Source organism: Ranitomeya variabilis, chromosome 1 (genome assembly GCF_051348905.1).
Source record: "Ranitomeya variabilis isolate aRanVar5 chromosome 1, aRanVar5.hap1, whole genome shotgun sequence".
Classification (NCBI taxonomy): Eukaryota; Metazoa; Chordata; class Amphibia; order Anura; family Dendrobatidae; genus Ranitomeya; species Ranitomeya variabilis.
This window is the reverse complement of record NC_135232.1, coordinates 1,090,288,536-1,090,313,456: the sequence shown is the minus strand read 5'-3', so window position 1 is coordinate 1,090,313,456 and position 24,921 is coordinate 1,090,288,536. Positions and strand designations below refer to the sequence as shown.

Below are 24,921 nucleotides of genomic sequence, written 5' to 3'. Positions count from 1 at the left end.
CAGGGCTTAGCCCGGGCACAAATCCCACAGGACTGCACGAAGGAATGCACATCCCGTGACAAAGAAGGCCACCAAAAGGACCTGGCAACCAAATCTCTGGTTCCAAAGATCCCAGGATGACCAGCCAACACCAAACAATGGATCTCAGAAATCACCTTACTAGTCCATCTATCAGGAACAAACAATTTCCCCACAGGACAGCGGTCGGGTCTATCAGCCTGAAACTCCTGAAGCACCCGCCGCAAATCAGGGGAGATAGCAGAAAGAATCACCCCCTCCTTGAGAATACCAGCCGGCTCACGGACTCCAGGAGAATCAGGCAAAAAACTCCTAAACAAGGCATCAGCCTTCACATTCTTAGATCCCGGAAGATACGAGACCACAAAATCAAAACGGGAGAAAAACAAAGACCACCGAGCCTGTCTAGGATTCAAGCGCTTGGCCGACTCAAGGTAAATCAGATTTTTATGGTCGGTCAAGACCACAACACGATGCTTGGCTCCCTCAAGCCAATGTCACCACTCCTCGAATGCCCACTTCATAGCCAACAACTCCCGATTGCCGACATCATAATTACGCTCAGCAGGCGAAAACTTTCTGGAGAAGAAAGCACACGGCTTCAACACAGAGCCATCAGAACTTCTCTGAGACAGAACAGCTCCTGCCCCAATCTCAGAAGGGTCAACCTCAACCTGAAAAGGGAGAGAAACATCTGGCTGATGCAACACAGGGGCAGAAGTAAAATGACGCTTAAGCTCCTGAAAGGCCTCCACAGCCGCAGAGGACCAATTCACCACATCTGCACCTTTCTTGGTCAAATCGGTCAGAGGTTTAACCACAGTAGAAAAATTAGCAATGAAGCGGCGATAAAAATTAGCAAAGCCCAAAAATTTCTGAAGGCTCTTCACAGATGTGGGCTGAGTCCAATCATAAATAGCCTGGACCTTAACAGGGTCCATTTCAATAGCCGAGGGAGAAAAAATGAACCCCAGAAAAGAAACCTTCTGAACTCCAAAAAGGCACTTAGACCCCTTCACAAACAGTGTATTAGCACGAAGAATCTGAAATACCATCCTGACCTGCTTCACATTAGACTCCCAATCATCGGAAAAAAACAAAATATCATCCAAATATACAATCATAAATTTATCCAAATACTCCCGGAAAATATCATGCATAAAGGACTGAAACACAGATGGAGCATTAGAGAGCCCGAAAGGCATCACAAGATATTCAAAATGGCCTTCGGGCATATTAAATGCTGTTTTCCATTCATCACCCTGTTTGATGCGGACCAGATTATACACCCCTCGAAGGTCAATCTTGGTAAACCAGCTAGCCCCTTTAATCCGAGCAAACAAATCAGAGAGCAAAGGCAAAGGGTACTGGAATTTGACCGTGATCTTATTGAGAAGACGATAATCTCTACAGGGCCTCAAGGAGCCATCCTTCTTGGCAACAAAAAAGAACCCCGCTCCCAACGGTGACGAAGACGGGCGAATATGCCCCTTCTCCAAGGACTCCTTTACATAAGTCCGCATAGCGGCATGCTCTGGCACAGACAGATTGAAAAGTCGACCCTTAGGGAACTTACAGCCAGGAATCAAATTAAAAGCGCAATCACAGTCCCTATGAGGAGGCAGAGGACTGGATTTAGGCTCCTCAAATATATCCTGGAAATCCGACAAAAACTCAGGAACTTCAGAAGAAGGGGACGAGGAAATTGACATCAAAGGAATGTCACTATGTATCCCCTGACAACCCCAACTAGTCACAGACATAGATTTCCAATCCAGCACTGGATTATGTACCTGTAACCATGGAAACCCCAGCACAACCACATCATGCAAATTATGCAACACCAAAAAGCGAATATTTTCCTGATGTGCTGGAGCCATGTTCATGGCTAATTGTGTCCAGTACTGAGGATTATTCTTGGCCAATGGCGTAGCATCAATCCCCCTCAAGGGAATAGGACTCTGCAAAGGCTCCAAGGAAAAACCACAGCGCTTGGCAAATTCTAGGTCCATTAAGTTCAGGGCAGCTCCAGAATCCACAAATGCCATTACAGAAAAGGACGACAATGAGCAAATCAGGGTAATAGACAAGAGAAATTTAGGCTGTACAGTACTGATGGTAACCGACTTAGCAACCCTCTTAGTTCGCTTCAGGCAGTCAGAGATAGCTTGAGTAGCGTCACCACAGTAAAAACACAGCCCATTCTGACGTCTGAACTCCTGCCGTTCTGCTCTCGTCAAAACTATCACATTGCATAGGCTCAGAACTCTGCCCAGAGGACACCGCCATATGGTGCACCACCTTACGTTCACGTAGGCGCCGATCAATCTGAATGGCCAGAGACATTGATTCGTTCAAACCAGCAGGCGTGGGAAACCCCACCATAACATCTTTAAGAGCTTCAGAAAGACCCTTTCTGAAAATAGCCGCCAGGGCATCCTCATTCCATTTTGTAAGCACAGACCACTTTCTAAATTTCTGACAATATATCTCTACCGCTTCCTGACCCTGACACAGAGCCAGCAAAATTTTTTCTGCCTGATCCACAGAATTGGGTTTGTCATAAAGCAGTCCAAGTGCTTGAAAAAATGAATCTACATTGAGCAATGCAGGATTCCCTGGCTCAAGGGAGAATGCCCAGTCCTGCGGGTCGCTACGCAGCAGAGAAATAACAATCTTCACCTGCTGAATGGGGTCACCAGAGGAACGGGGTCTCAGAGCAAAAAATAATCTGCAATTATTTTTAAAGTTCAAAAACCTAGATCTATCCCCAGAAAACAAATCAGGAATTCTAGGCTCAGAAACAGGAGTCTGGACAACATAGTCTTGAATACTCTGTACCCTTGCAGCAAGATGATCAACACGCGCAGACAGACCCTGAACCTCCATATCAGCACCAAGCTCCTGCACCATCCAAAAATCAAGGGGGAAAAAAAGGACGAAACAAGCAACAACAAAAAAAAAAAGCAATGACTCAGAACTTTCTCTTCCCTCTTTTGAGATGCATTTAACACATTGTGGGCCAGCTGTACTGTTATGACCTGGTGGTTACGGAGCGGTACTGAGATGACCTGGTGGGTAAAACCAATCATGGACAAGCTTATAGGAGGTAGCAGCTCCACAGACAGTAATCACTGATATGACCTAGTGAATACGGAGCAGCACTGAAATGACCTGGTGGGTAAAACAAATCATGTACTAGCTCTGAGGAGGTGGTAACTTTACTGACCGCAATCCCTACTCCTAACACCAACACTAGAAATAGCCGTGGAGCATACCTACTCTGCCTAGACGCCTCTGCACAGCCTAAGAACTAGCTACCCCTGAAGATGGAAACGGAAAACTATCTCGCCTCAGAGAAATCCCCAAAGGAAGATAGCCCCCCACAAATATTGACGGTGAGTGGAGAGGGAAATGACAAACTCAGAAATGAAACTAGATTTTAGCAAAGGAGGCCAATACTATCTAAATAGACAGAGATAGAAAAGGCTACTGTGCGGTCAGTATAAAAACTAAAAATCCACGCAGAGTTTACAAAAAATAACCACCACACCGACTCACGGTGTGGAGGGGCAAATCTGCGACCCCAGAGCTTCCAACTAGCCGGAATATTTCATAATGACAAGCTGGACAAAAGAGACATAAATTAAACTGAACAGAAGGTCATAAGCAGGGAAACACCCAAAAACTAGCAGAACTTATCTTAAGCTGAAAATGGACTGGCCAACAGAGAACTTCCAGGAAAGGACTGAATCCACAGGAAATACATTGACAGCTGGCATCCACTACAGCCAAAAGCCCAGTTAAATAACAAGGCCAGGGAACCGATTAGTGAACGCAGCTGCTAAGTTCCACTTGAAACCACCAGAGGGAGCCCAAGAGCAGAACTCCCAAAAATACCATTCGCAACCACAGGATGGAGCCCAAGAACGGAATTCACAACACTACACCAGATGACCTGGCCTCCACATTCACCAGACCTGAACCCAATCGAGATGGTTTGGGGTGAGCTGGACCACAGAGTGAAGGCAAAAGGGCCAACAAGTGCTAAGCATCTCTGGGAACTCCTTCAAGATTGTTGGAAGACCATTTCCAGTGATTACCTCTTGAAGCTCATCAAGAGAATGCCAAGAGTGTGCAAAGCAGTCATCAAAGCAAAGGTGGCTACTTTGAAGAACCTAGAATATAAGACATAATTTCAGTTGTTTCACGCTTTTTTAAGTATATAATTCCAAATGTGTTAATTCATAGTTTTGATGCCTTCAGTGTGGATTTACAATTTTCATAGTCATGAAAATACAGAAAAAATCTTTAAGTGAGAAGGTGGGTCCAAACTTTTGCTCTGTACTGTCTGTATGTGAGTCGCAGGGAGCATTATTACTATATGTGAGGAACTTGGGCATCATTCCTTTTGCTGAAACACTTGGGGCATTATTAATTGCTAAGGGACACATTCAGGCTACAACCTCACATGAGCGTCGACCCCACTGGAACAGTGCTGACACCGAAGATAAGTGTTTTTATTTTAACAAGGCAAACATTTAGAGTTTGAATGGGTTGTCCTAGTAGTGGACAACCCCTTTAAGAAGTTGCAAATTAAAAAAAAAAAGATAAAAAAAATATATAGTACCAACGATGAAGAATTGCATGTAAAGACAATACATAAAATGAAGTTAGCTTTGTTAAATTACTAGACTTGAGAGTGATATGCTACAGAAATGTCTCATTTTTGTTAAAAAAAAACAAAAAACTGGACATACCTTTGGTAGTTTCAGTTTTTTATTGTTGTTCTGGTATTCCTCTTCATTGTCAATTGTCAAATTGAAAATCAAATTCAACAGAAAACTCTTCCCTTTTCCTAAAAGAAATAAGGCTTCATTTGAAAGAATTATAAATTAACCAGGTGGATTTCTTTTTATCACTCTGAAGCCGCTCTCTGCAGGAGCTTAGTAGAATCTTTCTGCAACTACATGTTATAAGGACAATCAGAACGGGCGTTATTAAAAATGTTAATTTCATGAATAAATTGAAGTGTAAACAGGCTGCCGATCACTACGCAATAGTCCTGTATAAACAAAACTCGCATTGCTCTAGAATTATGGCAGCCTATGTGCACTGAGCGATCTATTTAAGATCGCAAGTATTGCATCGTTTACTTTGGTCTCCCCGTGTAAACAGGCTAGTAAATGACTGCTGATCAGTAAAGGTTTACCTATTGAAGGTCGAATTGTGCCGTCAATCGGTCTGTGTAAATGGCCTGTTAAGGCCTCATTCTCACGTCTATATACATTGGTCTGAGATCGGACCGCTAATGCACGAATTAGCCTCGGGTGCTTCATGAAGCTGTCACACTCGAGACAGGAGAGCTATGACCAGTCTGTGCATTGCGGTCTGATCCCCGACTGATTTGCCCCAATGTTTGAATGAGCCTTAAGGGTTTTAGTCTGGAAATCTTCAGTGTCTGCGAGTGATCTGTTTTTGTGTTGTATTCCTACATTTGGTAATAATTTTCGCCCAATGTTGCCCATGTTTGCTTTCTGTAGGAGACACAATCTAGAAATCTAGACTTCAGCATCTTCTAGCATATGAAGTGTAAGTGGGTGTGTGGGAGTACCTAGAACTAGTGTTGAGCGATACCGTCCGATACTTGAAAGTATCGGTATCGGAAAGTATCGGCCGATACCGGCAAAGTATCGGATCCAATCCGATACCGATACCCGATACCAATACAAGTCAATGGGACTCAAGTATCGGACGGTATTCCTGATGGTTCCCAGGGTCTGAAGGAGAGGAAACTCTCCTTCAGGCCCTGGGATCCATATAAATGTGTAAAAGAAAGAATTAAAATAAAAAATATCGCTATACTCACCCTCCGACGCAGCCTGGACCTCAGCGAGGGAACCGGCAGCGTTGTTTGTTTAAAATTCGCGCTTTTACTTGGTTACGTGAAGTCCCGGCTTGTGATTGGTCAGGGCGGCCATGTTGCCGGGACGCGGACCAATCACAGCAAGCCGTGACGAAATTACGTCACGGCTTGCTGTGATTGGTCCGCGTCCCGGCAACATGGCCGCCATTAACCAATCACAAGCCGGGACGTCACGGGAGGCTGGACACGCGCCCATTTTAAAATGCGCGCGTGTCCAGCCTCCCGTGACGTCACGGCTTGTGATTGGTTGCGTCTCCCATGTGACTGCGACGCAACCAATCACAAAGCCGGGACGTAATTTTAAAATCCTTAAGGACCTGAAATTACGTCACGGCTTGCTGTGATTGGTTGCTTCGCCCATGTGACTGCGACGCAACCAATCACAACGCCGGAACGTAATTTTAAAATCCTGAAGGACCTGAAATTACGTCACGGTTTGCTGTGATTGGTTGCGTCCCGGTCACATGGGCGGCACGCAACCAATCACAAGCCGGGACTCACGTAAAGGAAAGAAAAGCGCGAATTTTAAACAAAGAACGCTGCCGCTTCCCTCGGTAAGGTGCAGGCTGCGTCGGAGAGGTGAGTATAGCAATATTTTTTATTTTAATTCTCTCTTTTACACATTTTTACATTAATGTTGTTTCGATACCGATACCCGATATCACAAAAATATCGGATCTCGGTATCGGAATTCCGATACAGCAAGTATCGGCCGATACCCGATACTTGCAGTATCGGAATGCTCAACACTACCTAGAACATAAACCCATCCATTCAGTTTCCATCCAGGAGGAAAATGCGTCTATGCTGGCATAATTTCTGGTCAGGATTATACAAAGTTATGGCCCTATTGAAGGAGTGGAGGTAGTCCAATTTGTTCCAAACTTTATAACATATACCATAACATATATAATAAAATTGGAAGTGACATACCATTTTGTGAGAGTATAGCAATCTTTGTGTATTTTTCTTTAAATTCATGCAGCATTGTTTTGACGCTATCCCTAATGAAGGATACTGCATCTGTTTCATCTGAGTCAGGCTGGATCCTAGAAAGTGCCTTGTAACATAGCTCAAGTTTGTGGATTTCAAAGTCTGGCTCTAAAAAAAAATAAAAAAAAAATAAAAAAATAAAGCACACACCTTAATTTACATCAATGGTTCATCAGAATTCTTGGCGATCTGTAAATATTGAGCAAATCATGGACCTAAATACAATCATAATGGAAGGGAAAGTATATGTACTACTGTACAATGGCATGTAAACGTTTGGGCACACCTGGTCAAAATTAGTTATTGTGAACAGATGAGCAAGTTGAAGATGAAATGATCTCTGAAAGACATAATCTTAAAGATTAAATATTTATTTAGTACTAGCTGAAGAGCCCGTTGTTGCCTGGGCATAGTAAATATCTGTGGTTAGTTATAGCACCTCACTTCTCTTATTTTCCCATCACGCCTCTCATTTTCTCCCTCACATCTCTCACTTTCTCCCTCACATCTCTCATGTTCTCCCTCACACCCAGGGCCGGACTGGGACCAAAAAGCAGCCATGGCACAAAAAAAATTCACCAGCCCACATACAATGAATTACATACACTTCATATATGATGTACACCGCACACATGCTGGACAACTCAACCTCATTAACATACACATCATATAGTCACACAGACACACACATACATGTACACAGCACACATGCTGGACAACACAGGCTCATTACTTACACTTCATATAGTCACACAGACACACACATCATACATGTACACAGCACACATGGTGGACAACACTGACTCATTACATACACATCATATAGTCACACACATCATACATGTACACAGCACACATGCTGGACAACACAGACTCATTACGTACACATTACTCATTATTACACACACAAGTATTACACACACACCTGTATTACACACAAACACACAAGTATTACACACACGCAAACACTAGATACCACACACATTACACATTTGTAAAAAAATTGTTGATGTGGATCCTAGACACCCTTTCCCAAAAATTGACTTTATGTAGCAGCAGGGAACACGTGAACCCTGGTGTTCTAGTGGTGAAATATGAGGAGACATTGCTGAAGGCCTCATTAAAACCTAGGCCCAATGTAAAGGATTGCGTCTCCTACACGTGTAATGCCCATACACTAAGTGCATGGGTTGACAAACATTTCCCCATAGGGGTGGTAATTCTTCTAAAAAAATAGTTTATCGGCGTCATAAACACCTTGCAAAACTGTAAAGTGGTTTCCTACATAGTTGCTGCTGGGAAGGTGCAGGTTTGTAGTAAAAATATGGCGGACGAATCGTTGGATGAAGCAATCAGGAAAAGAGGCATGGTGATGATGACAGGAATGGGAATGTACATAATTCATAACAGTGGTGGCTATGGAAGGTATGAGATCCAGGATACAGCCTACAATGATTAGCCGTTTAACCACCACCAATTACCAGAATACTCGTCAGAAGATCGGTGTAACAGATGCAAGTGTTTGACAGGGCCTAAAAAATGCCAGTCAAAAATATGTTGGCAAACCAAAGACGCACGTCTGTCTAATGGGCAAATTGCAACATGTTCGTGAGATGCTGAATTATAGAAAGCAGATCACTGTTGGAGGAAAACCAAACAAACTGATGGATGCTTGTGAGAAACTAAGTTTAAAGAGGAGTGCACGAGGAGGGGGACAAGGCGGGTCATCTCCTTTCTAGAATACTGGCGGCACAGAGAGACTCCACATATATAGTTGCTTTGAAGGGAAAGGATGGGTTGGAGCATACTGGTTGTGGGTCAATTTTGGAGGTGATGACGGAGTATTATTTGAATCTTTCTAAATCGCGGGTACAACCAACGATGGAGGGGGTGGATGGTTTTCTGGCAGAGGTTCAGCTTCCTAGACTTTGTATGGTTGATCAGGGACTTCTTGAAGAGCCATTTAATTTGGAAGAGATTGACACCGCACTGGCCACTATGCCTATTGATAAAGCCCCAGGGGTGGATGGTATCCCAAGGGAGGTGTAAAGACTAGGTATTGCTTCCCGCTTTGTTGGAGGTGTATGCTGCTGGTCTGGTGGAGGGTGAGTTGTCGCAGTCCATGCCTGAGGCAATAATTGAAGTGTTGCCAAAACAGGGTAAGGATCCGACGGATCCGGCTTCTTATCGCCCAATCTCATTATTAACCACAGATATCAAAATCTTGGCCAAAATGTTGGGTAATCATCTTAACAAGGTGATAACGACACTAATAAATCGGGAACAGTCCGGTTTTATGCTCAATATTTCTACAGCATGCAATCTTAGACGACTGTTTCTCAATAATCAGGTAAAGTCAGACAATATGGGTCAGAGGGTTGTGGTGTCTTTAGACGCCGCTAAGGCTTTTGATAGTGTGGAATGTCGTTATTTGTGGGCGGTTATGAAGGCTATGGGTTTTGGCGAGAGACTTATAATTTGGGTGCAATTGTTATATGCCTCTCCAAGAGCAAGGATACGGGTAAATGGGCTCTTGTAGGGGGATTTCCCTTTGTCTAGGGGAACGCGGCAGGGGTGCCCCTTGTCTCCTCTCTTGTTTGCAATTGCTGTTGAGCCCTTGTCGGTGGTGATACGGAGGTATAGGGACATAAAGGGACTTAGATACGGGGACTATGAAGAAAAGATTGCCCTGTACGCGGATGACGTGTTACTGTTCTTGAAAGATGCGCAGTAGTCTTTGGGGGCTGTTATGAACAGGATTAAAAAATTGGGGGCTCTTTCCTGATTATCTTTTAACCCCTTTCTGTCATTAGACGTACTATTCCGTCCATGTGGAGTGGGCCCTACATCCCATGGACGGAATAGTATGTCATAGGCGATCGCCGCCGGGTGTCAGCTGATTATTACGGATCCAAAATGGCCACAGGGGGCCTTCCGGGTCCTGCAGGGAAGTGGTTTGGAAGCACCTGCTCAGAGCAAGCGCCAGCAACCTTCCTTCAGTGCCTGTATGATCGCTGATCTGACACAGTGCACTTCAAAGTGTCAGATCAGCAATCTGTCACTGTAACATGATGTCCCCCCATGGGGCAATGTTACAAAGTAAAAAAATATATATTTACACTTGTAAAAAAATATCTATATATATAATTGTCTAAGGGTTTTTCCGTCTGTCTGTCTGTCTGTCTTTCTGTCTGTCTGTCCTGGAAATCCCGTGTCTCTGATTGGTCGAGGCCGCCAGGCCTCGACCAATCAGCGACGGGCACAGTATCGACGTAGATGTCATAATGGTTGCCTCGACCAATCAGCGACGGGCACAGTCTGCCGCGAATTCTGGAATCATCATTGTCCATATACTACGGGCACATGCATATTCTAGAATACCCGATGCGTTAGAATCGGGCCACAATCTAGTCTATATATATAATTGTCTAAGGGTTTTTCCATCTGTCTGTCTGTCTGTCCTGGAAATCTCGCGTCTCTGATTGGTCGAGGCCGCCAGCCCTCGACCAATCAGCGACGGGCACAGCATGGCGACGATGATGTCATAAAGATTGCCTCGACCAATCAGCGACGGGCACAGTCTGCCGCGAATTCGCCTCGACCAATCAGCGACGGGCACAGTATCGACGTAGATGTCATAATGGTTGCCATGGCGACGATGATGTCATAAAGGTTGCCTCGACCAATCAGCGACGGGCACAGTCTGCCGCAAATTCTGGAATCATCATTGTCTATGTACTATGGGGACATGCATATTCTAGAATACCCGATGCGTTAGAATCGGGCCACAATCTAGTATATATATATACGCCCACCCCCCCAAAAGAAATTCACAAATTGCTGGTTTTTGTTCATACTGCCTCACAAAAATCGGAATTAAAAGCGATTTAAAAAAAAGTCACATTCCGGAAAATGGTACCAATAAAAACGACAAAAAACAAGACCTCAGATGACTCTGTGGACCAAAATATGGAAAAATTATAGCTCTCAAAATGTGTGACAGCTGCCAATCATAAAAAATCTGCTAAAAAACCCGCTATAAAAGTAAATCAAACCCCCCTTCATCACCCCTTAGTTAGGGAAAAATAATAAAATTTAAAAAATGTATTTATTTCCATTTTCCCATTAGGTCTAGGGTTGGGGCTACAGTTAGGGTTGGGGCTACAGTTAGGGTTAGGGTTGGGGCTAAATACTTTAGCGCAGGAGTACGCAGCGTGGTAGTAATAAAACAATGGTATCAAATATAATGATAAAAAACATAAATACTACCAAGAAGCTGGACTAGTTTTTCAGTATGTATAGGGACAGTCGGAAACTGAAATCTAAACAACACACGAAAGCAACAAAAGCCGACCAAGCAGTCCAATAATGTTAGTTTTTATTAATATAAAATTCAAGTAAAGGATAATAAACAATACGGGAAAAATAAATACAGGTAAAAAATAGATTTAAAAATTATTACCGGCCACAATGCCAAAAAACCAAATAGTTTCCAACAGATTTGTAAAGTTTATAAGAAAGGGAAGCACATCCAGGATTAAAACTAAGACACATATATGTGTATCATGTAAGTAAAGAGTTTGTGCTGACAGATAAAAAAGAGGGCAGTGTAAAAAGTGTCACATATCTCACATATATAGCCCTGAATAAATTGGGTGGTGTAAAATAGCAAAACCATATTCAAATAGAAACATCACATTAAGAATAAAAATAGTGAAAACATGTTGAAAGCGGTATGAACCAAAGTAAACACACAAAGCCAAAACAATAAGTCACTGAAATCAAGTGAAACAAGTAAGGGCGAATAGGCCGGTATATAGTGACTTAGGAACAATGCAGATAGATAACAGGGATATATAACACGTGGTGAAAGTGTAGTATGTCACTTACAGTGAAGCAAAGAAGCCCTGGCACCTGGATGGCGTCCTCCCCAATGCGTGTTTCGGCGCTTTTGCCTTCGTCAGGGCGTGGCATCATGAGGATTGAGGGAAGTATATGAAGTGAAAAGGGACCAATGGCAATGGGAGGTGTGTGTGTAAAAACCAATGGTGAAGAAAGGGGCAGGGCTAAGTGCAGACAGAGAAGCGAAAACAATGGGGGAGTTACCTAGACATGTTAAAAGCGGACGTCAGTCACATGGGTAGTTAAAAGTGTAGTACCAAACAAAGTTAATCACTGGTTCGATAGAAGGTGAACTATAAGTGTAAAAGAGAGAACGGTGCATACACAGCAGGATATCGGGTGGTAGAACGAACTGGAATAGAGCCATCATAGAATCACAATGTCCAAGCCAGATAGGTGAGAGCGTGAGATGGCGCATGCGCCCCAGGACGCTGAGGGGTAACCAGGGCGACCGCGTCATGCCGGGGGAGGGGCCTGAAGAGGGCGGACCTCCCACAGACATAGAGACACGGCGGACCAGGCCAGCCACACAGGACACTGAGACGCACGCGCACTACAATCACCCATGATGGAAAAAAATGGGAGGTATAATGATGGTAATAAACCAAGTGATATGATATAAAATGTATAGCATAAAAAACGCAAAAAAGTGAAAGGAAATGACGTGGCAATGATGAATGGTACAAGGAAAAAATTAATGCATAATAATAAGAATATTGAAGAAGGGAATAAGTGTATATGAATAAGTGACAAAAAAAATACATTGCAAATGAGAATCATGATTGCAGTAATATTATCAATAGGGGTAGAATTATGAAGAGTAGTAACATTCAAGTGTGAGAATTAGTGGAACAATACAAAAAATACAATAATACATTGCAAATGAGGATCATGATTGCAGTAATATTATCAATAGAGGTAAAAGGAAGAGTAGTAACATTCAATTCTGAGAATTAGTGGAACTTCTCCAGTTCCTTTCCAGGAATAGGATTATATTCAATGTCTCCCAAGACAGACAAAGATACAAGCAGCAATTGGACCAGACACAATATCCAGTGAAAAGCATGCGATGTGAAGTAACTAAAATAAGATAAAAATGAAAATATGAATACATAATCATAAATGGCAAAAGAACGTGCCAAATACATATACAGTATGTCCAATACTCATAATACGAATGAATAAAAAACATATAAAGATGCACATATATTTATGTGACAACATTCATGCGTTGATCAATTTGGCAAAGATCACACATGTTTATGATAAAAGTTAAAAAAGATTAAAAAGATAAAAATGAGAAATGGCGTTAACTAATACACCTAATTAAAAAGTCAGAGAAAAGGGATATAACTTTTATTTTCATTAAGACCAAACGGATCAATAGTATTGAGGGTCCAGATCCATTTAGTTTCGCACTGTGCAAGTTTACAGCTTACCTTGCCACCCCTAATGTTTGATGTTATCATATCAACCTTAAATAGGCTAGGGTCACAATTTTGGTGGGTTTTAAAATGTCTAGGGATAGTCTTGAGAACATTAATGTTGTCCTCATTTTTTGCCGCAGAAATTCCTAGGACGTGTTCACGAACACTAACTTTTAGTTGTCTTGTAGTTAGACCAATGTAGATTTTTAAGCAGGGACAAGTGGCAAAGTATATTACTGCTTTTGTAGTACAGGTAATTTTCTTTCTGATTTGATATATACGAGTGCCCTCCGAGTTGGTAAATGTACTACTGTGTTCAATGTTAGGGCATGCCACACAATTCCCACAGGGGTGGCAACCCGGGTTTGAGATAGGAAAGTTGTTTAAAAAGGTGGGTGTAGGGGTAGCTGTGTAGTAACTTTGAACCAGATGATCCCTTAGATTTTTTGCACGACGAAATGCGATTTGTGGTTTATCTGAAATATATTTTGCCAGAATTGGATCCGCTTGGATTATAGGCCAGACATTGTCTCATGGCATCTGCTTGTGTATTAAATTTAGAGACAAATCTAACTTGGTTATTCGTGCCACTATTTTTCATGGAATAAAGAAGTTCATCACGTGAAGAATATTTCGCTCTGTGGTAAGCTTTTTTAATCATGCGATGACTATAACCTCTAAATATAGGTAAACTGACTGAACAGCAATCTAGTCTGAACAGGTGCATAACCAAAAAAGACTTACATAGCAAATAGATCAATGGCTGCACTCAACTGTTCTAAAGCAAGGAAATGTGCGATATATGAAATATGAATAGCATAATGGCTTATGAAATCTATGAAAAAACACATGAGATGCTTAGCACAAGATTTGGCAAAAAAATGTGAGCCCATCCACCAAACGTCAAGGTAATCTCAGATCAGATGGGTACCTGACCAGACTGCCTAGTGTGAACACTTACCTATGGCAAAAAACATGGTAAAGCCTACATGCCAGGTACCCATCCGATCTGAGATTACCTTGATGTTTGGTGGATGGGCTCACATTTTTTGGCCAAATCTTGTGCTGGTTGGCTTTTGTTGCTTTCGTGTGTTGTTTAGGGTTGGGGCTATAGTTAGGGTTAGGGTTAGGTTACGGTTAGGGTTGGGGCTACGGTTAGGGTTGGGGCAACAGTTAGGGTTGGGGCTAGGGTTAGGGTTGGGGCTAGGGTTAGGGTTGGGGCTAAAGTTATGGTTGGGGCTAAAGTTAGGGTTAGGGCTACAGTTAGGGTTGGGGCTACAGTTAGGGTTAGGGTTGGGGCTAAGGTTGGGGCTAAAGTTTGGGTTGGTGTTTGGATTACATTTACGGTTGGGATTAGGGTTAGGGGTGTGTCAGGTTAGGGATGTGGTTAGGATTATGGTTGGGATTATGGTTAAGGGTGTGTTGGAGTTAGGGGTGTGTTGGGGTTAGGGATGTGGTTGGGATTAGGGTTAGGGACATGTTCAGGTTAGTGGTGTAGTTAGGGTTATGGTTGGGATTAGGGTTATGGGTGTGTTTGGGTTAGGGTTTCAGTTAGAATTGGGGGGTTTCCACTGTTTAGGCACATCAGGGGCTCTACAAACGTGACATGGCGTCCGATCTCAATTCCAGACAATTCTGCGCTGAAAAACAGTGCTCCTTCCCTTCCGAGCTCTCCCGTGCACCAAAACAGGGGTTTACCTCAACATATGGGGTATCAGTGTACTCAGGATAAATTGGGCAACATCTTTTGGGGTCCAATTTCTCTGGTTACCCTTGGGAAAATAAAAATTCTAGGGGCTAAAAAATCATTTTTGTGGGGAAAAAAAGGATTTTTTTATTTTCACGGCTCTGCGTTATAAACTGTAGTGAAACACTTGGGGGTTCAAAGTTCTCACAACACATCTAGATAAGTTCCTTGGGAGGTCTAGTTTCCAATATGGGGTCACTTGTGGGGGATTTCTACTGTTTAGGTACATCGGGCTCTGCAAACGCATTGTGACGCATGCAGACCATTCCATCTAAGTCTGCATTTCAAACGGCGCTCCTTCACTTCCAAGCTCTGCCTGTGCCCAAACAGTAGTTTTCTCCCACATATAGGGTATCAGCGTTCTCAGGACAAATTGCACAACAACTTTTGGGGTCCAATTTCTCCTGTTACCCTTGGGGAAATACAAAACTGGGGGCTAAAAAATAATTTCTGTGGAAATAAAAAATAATTTTTATTTTCATGGCTCTGCATTATAAACTGTAGTGAAACACTTGGGGATTCACAGTGCTCACCACACATGTAGATAAGTTCCTTACGGGGTCTACTTTCCAAAATGGTGTCACTTGTGGGGGGTTTCAATGTTTAGGCACATCAGGGGCTCTCCAAACGCGACATGGCGTCCTATCTCAATTTCAATTAATTTCGCATTGAAAAGTCAAATGGCACTCTGTCATGATCTCTGCAGGCAGAGATCATAGCAAGCCTATAGAGGGACAAGCTCTCGGAAGATGGAACTATACTGACCATGAACTAAGCCTGCCGCGCAACTAGAAATAGCCAGGTAGCATTTCCTATTTATCGCTAGATGCCCAGCTCTGGCCTAAGACCTAAATAGCTAGCAGAGGGAAATATAAGACCTGGCTCACCTCTAGAGAAATATTCCAAAGAAGACAGTAGCCCCCCACATATAATGACGGTGAGTTCAGATGAAACAACAAACGCAGCAGGAAAATAGTCTTAGCAAATTTGAGGTCCGCTTACTAGATAGCAGAAGACAGATAGTATACTTTCATGGTCAGCAGAAAAACACTAACAAAACACCATCCAGAGATTACCTTAAACTCTGGCATTAACTCATAACGCCAGAGTAGCAATCCCTGATCAACGAGAGCTTTCCAGACACAGTAACAAAACTTCAGCTGTGAACTGGAACAAATAGGCAAAACAAAACATGGACAAAAGTCCAACTTATCTAGTAGTTGTCTAGAAGCAGGAACAAGCACTGAGAGGCATCAGATAACATTGTTGACCGGCAAGAAACCACCAGAGAAATGAGCTTAAATAGCGACACCCACTACTGATGGAATCAGGTGAAACAGGAAAGAGGATGACAAGTCCAATTCCACAAGCGGCCACCGGGGGAGCCCAGAATCCAAATTCACAACAGTACCCCCCCCTCAAGGAGGGGGCACCGAACCCTCACCAGATCCACCAGGGCGACCAGGATGAGCCCTATGGAAGGCACGAACAAGATCAGAAGCATGAACATCAGATGCATTGACCCAAGAATTATCCTCCTGGCCGTAACCCTTCCAGTTGACCAGATACTGGAGTTTCCGTCTGGAAACACGAGAGTCCAAAATTTTCTCCACAACGTACTCCAACTCACCCTCAACCAACACCGGAGCAGGAGGCTCAACTGAAGGTACAACAGGTACCTCATACCTGCGCAATAACGACCGATGAAAAACGTTATGAATGGAAAAGGACGCAGGGAGGTCCAAACGGAAAGAAACAGGATTAAGAATCTCCAATATTCTATAAGGGCCGATGAACCGAGGTTTAAACTTAGGAGAAGAGACCCTCATAGGGACAAAACGAGAAGACAACCACACTAAATCTCCAACACAAAGCCGAGAACCAACACGACGATGACGGTTGGCAAAACGCTGAGTCTTCTCCTGGGACAACTTCAAATTGTCCATAACCTGCCCCCAGATGTGATGCAATCTCTCCACCACCGCATCCACTCCAGGACAATCCGAGGATTCCACCTGACCGGAGGAAAATCGAGGGTGAAACCCCGAATTACAGAAAAACGGGGACACCAAGGTGGAAGAACTGGCCCGATTATTGAGGGCGAACTCTGCCAATGGCAAAAAAGCAACCCAATCATCCTGGTCAGCAGAGACAAAACACCTCAGATATGTCTCAAGGGTCTGATTAGTCCGCTCGGTCTGGCCATTAGTCTGAGGGTGAAAAGCAGATGAAAAAGACAAATCTATGCCCATCCTAGCACAGAATGCCCGCCAAAATCTAGACACAAATTGGGTACCTCTGTCAGAAACAATATTCTCAGGAATACCGTGCAATCGGACAACATTCTGAAAAAACAGAGGAACCAACTCAGAAGAAGAAGGCAACTTGGGCAGAGGAACCAAATGGACCATTTTAGAGAAACGGTCACAGACCACCCAGATGACAGACATCTTCTGGGAAACAGGCAGATCTGAAATAAAATCCATCGAGATGTGTGTCCAAGGCCTCTTAGGAATAGGCAAGGGCAACAGCAGTCCGCTAGCCCGAGAACTACAAGACTTGGCCCGAGCACAAACGTCACATGACTGCACAAAGACTCGCACATCTCGTGACAGAGAAGGCCACCAGAAGGATCTTGCCACCAAATCCCTGGTACCAAAAATTCCGGGATGACCTGCCAATGCAGAAGAATGTACCTCAGAGATGACTCTGCTGGTCCAATCATCCGGAACAAACAGTCTATCAGGCGGACAACGATCCGGTCTATCCGCCTGAAACTCTTGCAAGGACCGCCGCAGATCAGGAGAAACGGCCGACAAAATTACTCCCTCCCTAAGGATACCTGTGGGTTCAGAATTACCAGGAGAGTCCGGGTCAAAACTCCTAGAAAGGGCATCTGCCTTAACATTCTTAGAACCCGGTAGGTATGACACCACAAAATTAAAGCGAGAAAAAAATAAAGACCAGCGCGCCTGTCTAGGATTCAGGCGTCTGGCAGTCTCAAGATAAATCAAATTTTTGTGGTCAGTCAATACCACCACCTGATGCCTAGCCCCCTCGAGCCAATGGCGCCACTCCTCAAACGCCCACTTCATGGCCAAAAGCTCCCGATTCCCAACATCATAATTCCGCTCTGCGGGCGAAAATTTGCGAGAAAAGAAGGCACAAGGCCTAATGACGGAGCAGTCGGAACCTTTCTGCGACAACACTGCCCCAGCTCCGATCTCCGAAGCGTCAACCTCAACCTGAAAAGGCAGATTCACATCAGGCTGACGCAACACAGGGGCAGAGGCAAAACGGCGCTTAAGCTCCTGAAAGGCCTCTACAGCATGAGGGGACCAATTAGCAACATCAGCGCCTTGTCTGGTCAAATCAGTCAGTGGTTTAACGACATCCGAAAAACCAGCAATAAATCGGCGGTAAAAGTTGGCAAAGCCCAAAAATCTCTGAAGACCCTTAAGAGAGGAGGGCTGAGTCCAGTCACAAATAGCTTGCACCTTGACGGGATCCATCTCAATGGAAGAGGGAGAAAAAATATACCCCAAAAAGGAAATTTTCTGGACCCCAAAAACGCACTTAGACCCCTTCACACATAAAGAATTAGACCGCAGAACCTGAAAAACTCTCCTGACCTGCTGGACATGAGAGTCCCAGTCATCAGAAAAAATCAGAATATCATCCAGATATATTATCATAAATTTATCCAGAAAATCGCGGAAAATATCATGCATAAAAGACTGGAAAACTGAAGGGGCATTAGAAAGACCAAAAGGCATGACCAAATACTCAAAGTGGCCCTCGGGCGTATTAAATGCGGTCTTCCACTCATCCCCCTGCCTGATCCGCACCAAATTATACGCCCCACGAAGATCAATTTTAGAGAACCACTTAGCACCCTCTATACGAGCAAACAAATCAGTAAGCAATGGCAATGGGTATTGATACTTAACAGTGATCTTATTCAGAAGCCGATAATCAATACATGGTCTCAAAGAGCCGTCTTTTTTTGAGACAAAGAAAAACCCAGCTCCCAAGGGAGAAGAAGATGGACGAATATGTCCCTTTTCCAAAGACTCCTTTATATATTCCCGCATAGCAGCATGTTCCGGCACAGACAAATTAAACAAACGACCCTTTGGATATTTACAACCCGGTATCAAATCTATGGCACAATCGCACTCACGGTGCGGAGGTAACGACCCAAGCTTGGGTTCGTCAAAGACGTCTTGATAATCAGAGAGGAACTCAGGGACTTCAGAGGGAATGGACGACGAAATAGAAACCAAAGGTACGTCCCCATGGATACCCTTACATCCCCAGCTCAACACAGACATTGCTCTCCAGTCCAAGACTGGGTTGTGAGACTGCAACCATGGCAATCCCAGCACCAAATCGTCATGTAAATTATACAGCACCAGGAAACGAATAATCTCCTGGTGATCCGGATTGATACGCATGGTTACTTGTGTCCAGTATTGTGGTTTATTATTAGCCAATGGGGTGGAGTCAATCCCCTTCAGAGGAATAAGAGTCTCCAAAGGCTCTAAATCAAAACCACAACGATTGGCAAAGGACCAATCCATAAGACTCAGAGCGGCGCCAGAGTCAACATAGGCGTCCGTGGCAATGGATGACAAAGAGCAAATCAGGGTTACAGACAAAATAAACTTAGACTGAATGGTGCCAATGGAAACAGACTTATCAAGCTTCTTTGTACGCCTAGAGCATGCCGATATAACATGAGTAGAATCCCCACAATAGAAACACAATCCATTCTTCCGTCTAAAATTCTGTCGCTCGCTCCTGGACAGAATTCTATCACACTGCATACTTTCTGGCGTCTTTTCCATAGACACCGCCAGATGGTGCACCGGTTTGCGCTCCCGCAGACGCCTATCAATCTGAATAGCCATTGTCATGGACTCATTCAGACCTGCAGGCAAAGGGAACCCCACCATAACATCCTTAACGGCATCAGAGAGACCTTCTCTGAAAGTTGCCGCCAAGGCGCACTCATTCCACTGAGTAAGCACAGACCATTTACGGAATTTTTGGCAGAAAACTTCAGCTTCGTCTTGCCCCTGAGATAGTGCCATCAAAGTTTTTTCTGCCTGAAGTTCCAAATGAGGTTCCTCATAAAGCAAGCCCAAGGCCAGAAAAAACGCATCCACATCGCGTAACGCAGGATCCCCTGCTGGCAATGAGAAGGCCCAATCTTGAGGGTCACCCCTGAGCAAGGAAATCACAATCCTAACCTGCTGAGCAGGGTCTCCAGCTGAACGAGACTTCAGGGACAAATAAAGCTTACAATTATTTCGGAAATTCTGGAAGCTAGCTCTATTCCCTGTGAAGAACTCCGGCAAAGGAATTCTCGGCTCAGATACCGGAGCATGTACCACAAAATCTTGTAAATTTTGTACTTTCGTGATGAGATTATTCAAACCCGCAGTTACACTCTGGAGATCCATTATAGTCAGGTGCACACAGAGCATACAGAGATTAGGAGGAGAGAGAGAAAAAAGACTGCAGCAAGGCAGACTGGAGGAAAAAAAAAAAAAAAAATTCCAGCAGACTTCTTATAACTCTCCCTTTTCAACCTGGGTCTTTAACACTTTACTGGCCGGTCAAACTGTCATGATCTCTGCAGGCAGAGATCATAGCAAGCCTATAGAGGGACAAGCTCTCGGAAGATGGAACTATACTGACCATGAACTAAGCCTGCCGCGCAACTAGAAATAGCCAGGTAGCATTTCCTATTTATCGCTAGATGCCCAGCTCTGGCCTAAGACCTAAATAGCTAGCAGAGGGAAATATAAGACCTGGCTCACCTCTAGAGAAATATTCCAAAGAAGACAGTAGCCCCCCACATATAATGACGGTGAGTTCAGATGAAACAACAAACGCAGCAGGAAAATAGTCTTAGCAAATTTGAGGTCCGCTTACTAGATAGCAGAAGACAGATAGTATACTTTCATGGTCAGCAGAAAAACACTAACAAAACACCATCCAGAGATTACCTTAAACTCTGGCATTAACTCATAACGCCAGAGTAGCAATCCCTGATCAACGAGAGCTTTCCAGACACAGTAACAAAACTTCAGCTGTGAACTGGAACAAATAGGCAAAACAAAACATGGACAAAAGTCCAACTTATCTAGTAGTTGTCTAGAAGCAGGAACAAGCACTGAGAGGCATCAGATAACATTGTTGACCGGCAAGAAACCACCAGAGAAATGAGCTTAAATAGCGACACCCACTACTGATGGAATCAGGTGAAACAGGAAAGAGGATGACAAGTCCAATTCCACAAGCGGCCACCGGGGGAGCCCAGAATCCAAATTCACAACAGCACTCCTTCCCTTCTGAGCTCTGCCATGCGCCCAAACAGTGGTTTACCCCCACAAATGGGTTATCAGCATTCTCAGAACAAATTGTACAACATCTTCTGAGGCCCAATTTCTCTGTTACTCTTGGTAAAATAAAACAAATTGGAGCTAAATTTTGTGTGAAAAAAAAGTTAAATGTTCATTTTTATTTAAACATTCCAAAAATTCCTGTGAAACACCTGAAGGGTTCATAAACTTCTTGAATGTGGTTTTGAGCACCTTGAGGGGTGCAGTTTTTAGAATGGTGTCACACTTGGTTATTTTCTATCATATAGACCCCTCAAAGTGACTTCAAATGTGATTTAGTCCCTAATGAAAAAAAAAATGGTGTTGTAAAAATGAGAAATTGCTGGTCAACTTTTAACCCTTATAACTCCATAACTCCATAACAAAAAAAATTTTGGTTTCAAAATTGTGCTGATGTAAAGTAGACATGTGGGAAATGTTACTTATTAAGTATTTTGTGTGACATATCTCTGTGATTTAAGGGTATAAAAACTCAAATTTGAAAAATTGCAACATTTTCAAAATTTTTGCCAAATTTTCGTTCTTTTTTACAAATAAACGCAGGTAATATCAAATAAATTTTACCACTATCATGAAGTACAATATGTCACAAGAAAACAATGTCAAAATCACTGGGATCCGTTGAAGCTTTCCAGAGTTATAAAGTCATAAAAGGACAGTGGTCATAATTGTAAAAATTGGCCCGGTCATTAACGTGCAAACCACCCTTGGGGGGTAAAGGGGTTAATTGGGAGAAGTCTGTGTTGTTGCCCATGGACGCAGCGGCTCCTCTAACACTAGACCCCGGGGTTCCCTTAAGGGTGGAACGTGAGTTTAAATATCTGGGCATCGTGGTTTCGGGCAATATAGAGGACTAGGTGTGGCTCAACCTGACTCCTATGCGCGGCTCAGCCTGACTCCTATGCTTGTGAAGTTCCAGCAAAAGATTGGGGCCTGGAAGAAGCTATTTCTGTCGGTTGCAGGAAGAGTAAATTTGATCAAAATGATACTTATGCCTCAGCTCCTATACATATTGCATAATGATAAATAGATAAGGACACCGCGCTAACTAGATAGAGCAGTGCAAAGATGAAAAAGTGAACGCCTAACAATGTAAGACGTACACCACAATGGGAGTATAAACAATAAAAGCAAACCAATAACCAATAAGGAAGAAAAAACAGAGCAAGTGCCTAATATAACCGGGATTTCACATAAAAGTGCGTGGCAAGTATAAATAGAGAAAGCACACTTACTGAAAAGTGGTATGGCTGCTTGTAAAGGTGCTAGCGTGTTCCCAGTGAAGGCAGTCGCCGTCCAGATGGGTATTGGAGCAGAATCACCAGCGGCCCAAATGAATAGTATTACAATGTCCAAAGTGGCAGCGTGGGGCGGCACAAACACCTGGTGGTAAAGGGAGCGTCCTCCATGGTGAGTATATGCCCGCCGCGCACGGCAGGGGCGCCGCTGACCGGCACACGTGGGCCGGAAAAAAAGCCGCTGCACAGAGCGGTGAAAGGAGGGGGCGTAGTTTGGGTGACGTCACCCTCCTTTCACCTCTCTTTGCAGCGGCTTTTTTTCCGGCCCACGTGTTATATTAGGCACTTGCTCTGTTTTTTCTTCCTTATTGGTTATTGGTTTGCTTTTATTGTTTATACTCCCATTGTGGTGTACGTCTTACATTGTTAGGCGTTCACTTTTTCATCTTTGCACTGCTCTATCTAGTTAGCGCGGTGTCCTTATCTATTTATCATTCTTTTTTATCATTTGACAGAGTCAGCACAGTAGCTGTTTAGGCACCTGCAGCTCTCTAGTTTATTCTCCTGGGAGCGCCGGTGTGTTTTCATTTTTTTGCACATATTGCATAATGCTCCAGTGTGGCTGCCTCAGAGTTTTTAGGATCAATACTCTATTTAGGGACTTCATTTGAAAGGGTGGCCTGGCGCGCATCAAATTGGAACATATGCTAAGGGCGAAGTATGAGGGTGGTCTGGCGGTCCCCAATCCATGGATTTACTATATAGCATCTCAATGCCAGCATATGGTAGGTTGGGGAGAACCGGAACAGAGCGCTTAAGCGGGGATAATCATTGAAAGGCCCATTGTTAGCCAGTCAGAAAGCAGGTAGATTCAGAATTAACCCCAAACAATTCCCAACAATAGCTATGATGGGGAAAGTCTGGCAGAAAATTAAGTATTGGAGGAGAGTAACGGAATTTATGAGATATAAGCCGATTTGGTTTGATGCTAGGTTGGCAGAGCTCATTAGATTGCAGGGTTCGGTCAGTGGAGGCGCATTGGCATTTGGTTCGTGTCTCAGTTGCTTGATGGGGATGTTATTAAAACATTTGAGACACTTAGGTGCATTGAGCATGATGCAGATTTGATACATATGATGCGGTCGTGCGCTCGCCTCCAACCCTTTTGGGTGAAGGTGCTTAACTTGATTCAAGAGGTGACAGGAGTAGATGTGGTGCGTAACCCGCTGACTTGCCTTCTGGGTTGTATGGATGATATTGCTACGGATGAACGTGTAAGGTTGATTATTGCAAGATTGTTGTATGCTGCGAGAAAGCTTATTGCAATTTACTGGTTGGCTGAAAAACCGCCAGGGAAAAAGGAATTTAGTAATAACATTAATTTTATTTTCCTTATGGAAAGGAATATCTACATCAAGAGAGGTCAGAATACAAAATTTGAAAATGTGTGGGGCGGATGGATGGATTACCCAGCTGTGGCGTCTGCTGAGTTATTGCAGAGTAGAATGGGGGTCGTTTAGTTGCTTCTGGAGGGACTTTTACACGTACTGTTGTACAATTTTCAAGAGGTGATGTTGTCAGTTGGTTGTATTGGATAGTGGGTAAGGGACTGGGGTGAGGGAAGGTTGGTTATGGGGTAAGGGTCCTGTTTTCGTAAAATGAAAATGTATTAATCGGTTTTGTATTAGTGGTACCTGTCTGGGAAATGTGTCAGACTGTGTTACTGCGTGTCATATGCTTTAATACAAAATTATTTGATTTAAAAAAAAGAGGAGCACACCGTCCATAACTATAAACACACACGTGGCACAAGCTTCTTCATCTTCACCCCCACGTATTACCAATAATTTCCAAATGTCACAGTCGAAAATTATTTGTTCTAGTGTAACGAACACTGTTAAAGGAATGGCACTAAGAGTAGATAACCACGACCCTGGGAAACACCAGATTTCCTCTTTATAAGATACTAGCTGAAGAGCCCGGCGTTGCCTGGGCATAGTAAATATCTGTGGTTAGTTATAGCACCTCACTTCTCTTATTTTCCCATCACGCCTCTTATTTTCCCATCACGCCTCTCATTTTCCCCATCACATCTTTCATTTTCCCCCTCACATCTCTCATTTTCTCCCTCACACCTCTCATTTTCCCCCTCACTCTTCTTATTTTCCCCCTCACTCCTCTCATTCCCCCCTAACACTTGTCATTTCGACCTCACATCTGTCATTTTCCGATCACTCCACTATTTTCCCTCACTCCT

At 43.6% G+C, this 24,921-nt stretch overlaps 1 protein-coding gene across 3 annotated transcripts in view; it reads right to left on the bottom strand.

The window, feature by feature from the left end:
- Positions 1–24,921, bottom strand: part of LOC143793224 (uncharacterized) — a 420,556-nt gene that overhangs the window by 339,725 nt on the left and 55,910 nt on the right. For all 3 annotated transcript variants that reach the window (XM_077280004.1, XM_077280005.1, XM_077280006.1), the window contains exons 2-3: positions 6,878–7,045; positions 4,779–4,876 (exon numbers count right to left, since the gene is read on the bottom strand). In XM_077280004.1, coding sequence (XP_077136119.1) covers positions 4,779–4,876; positions 6,878–7,045 — 266 coding nt within the window. The remainder of the gene's footprint in view (positions 1–4,778; positions 4,877–6,877; positions 7,046–24,921) is intronic.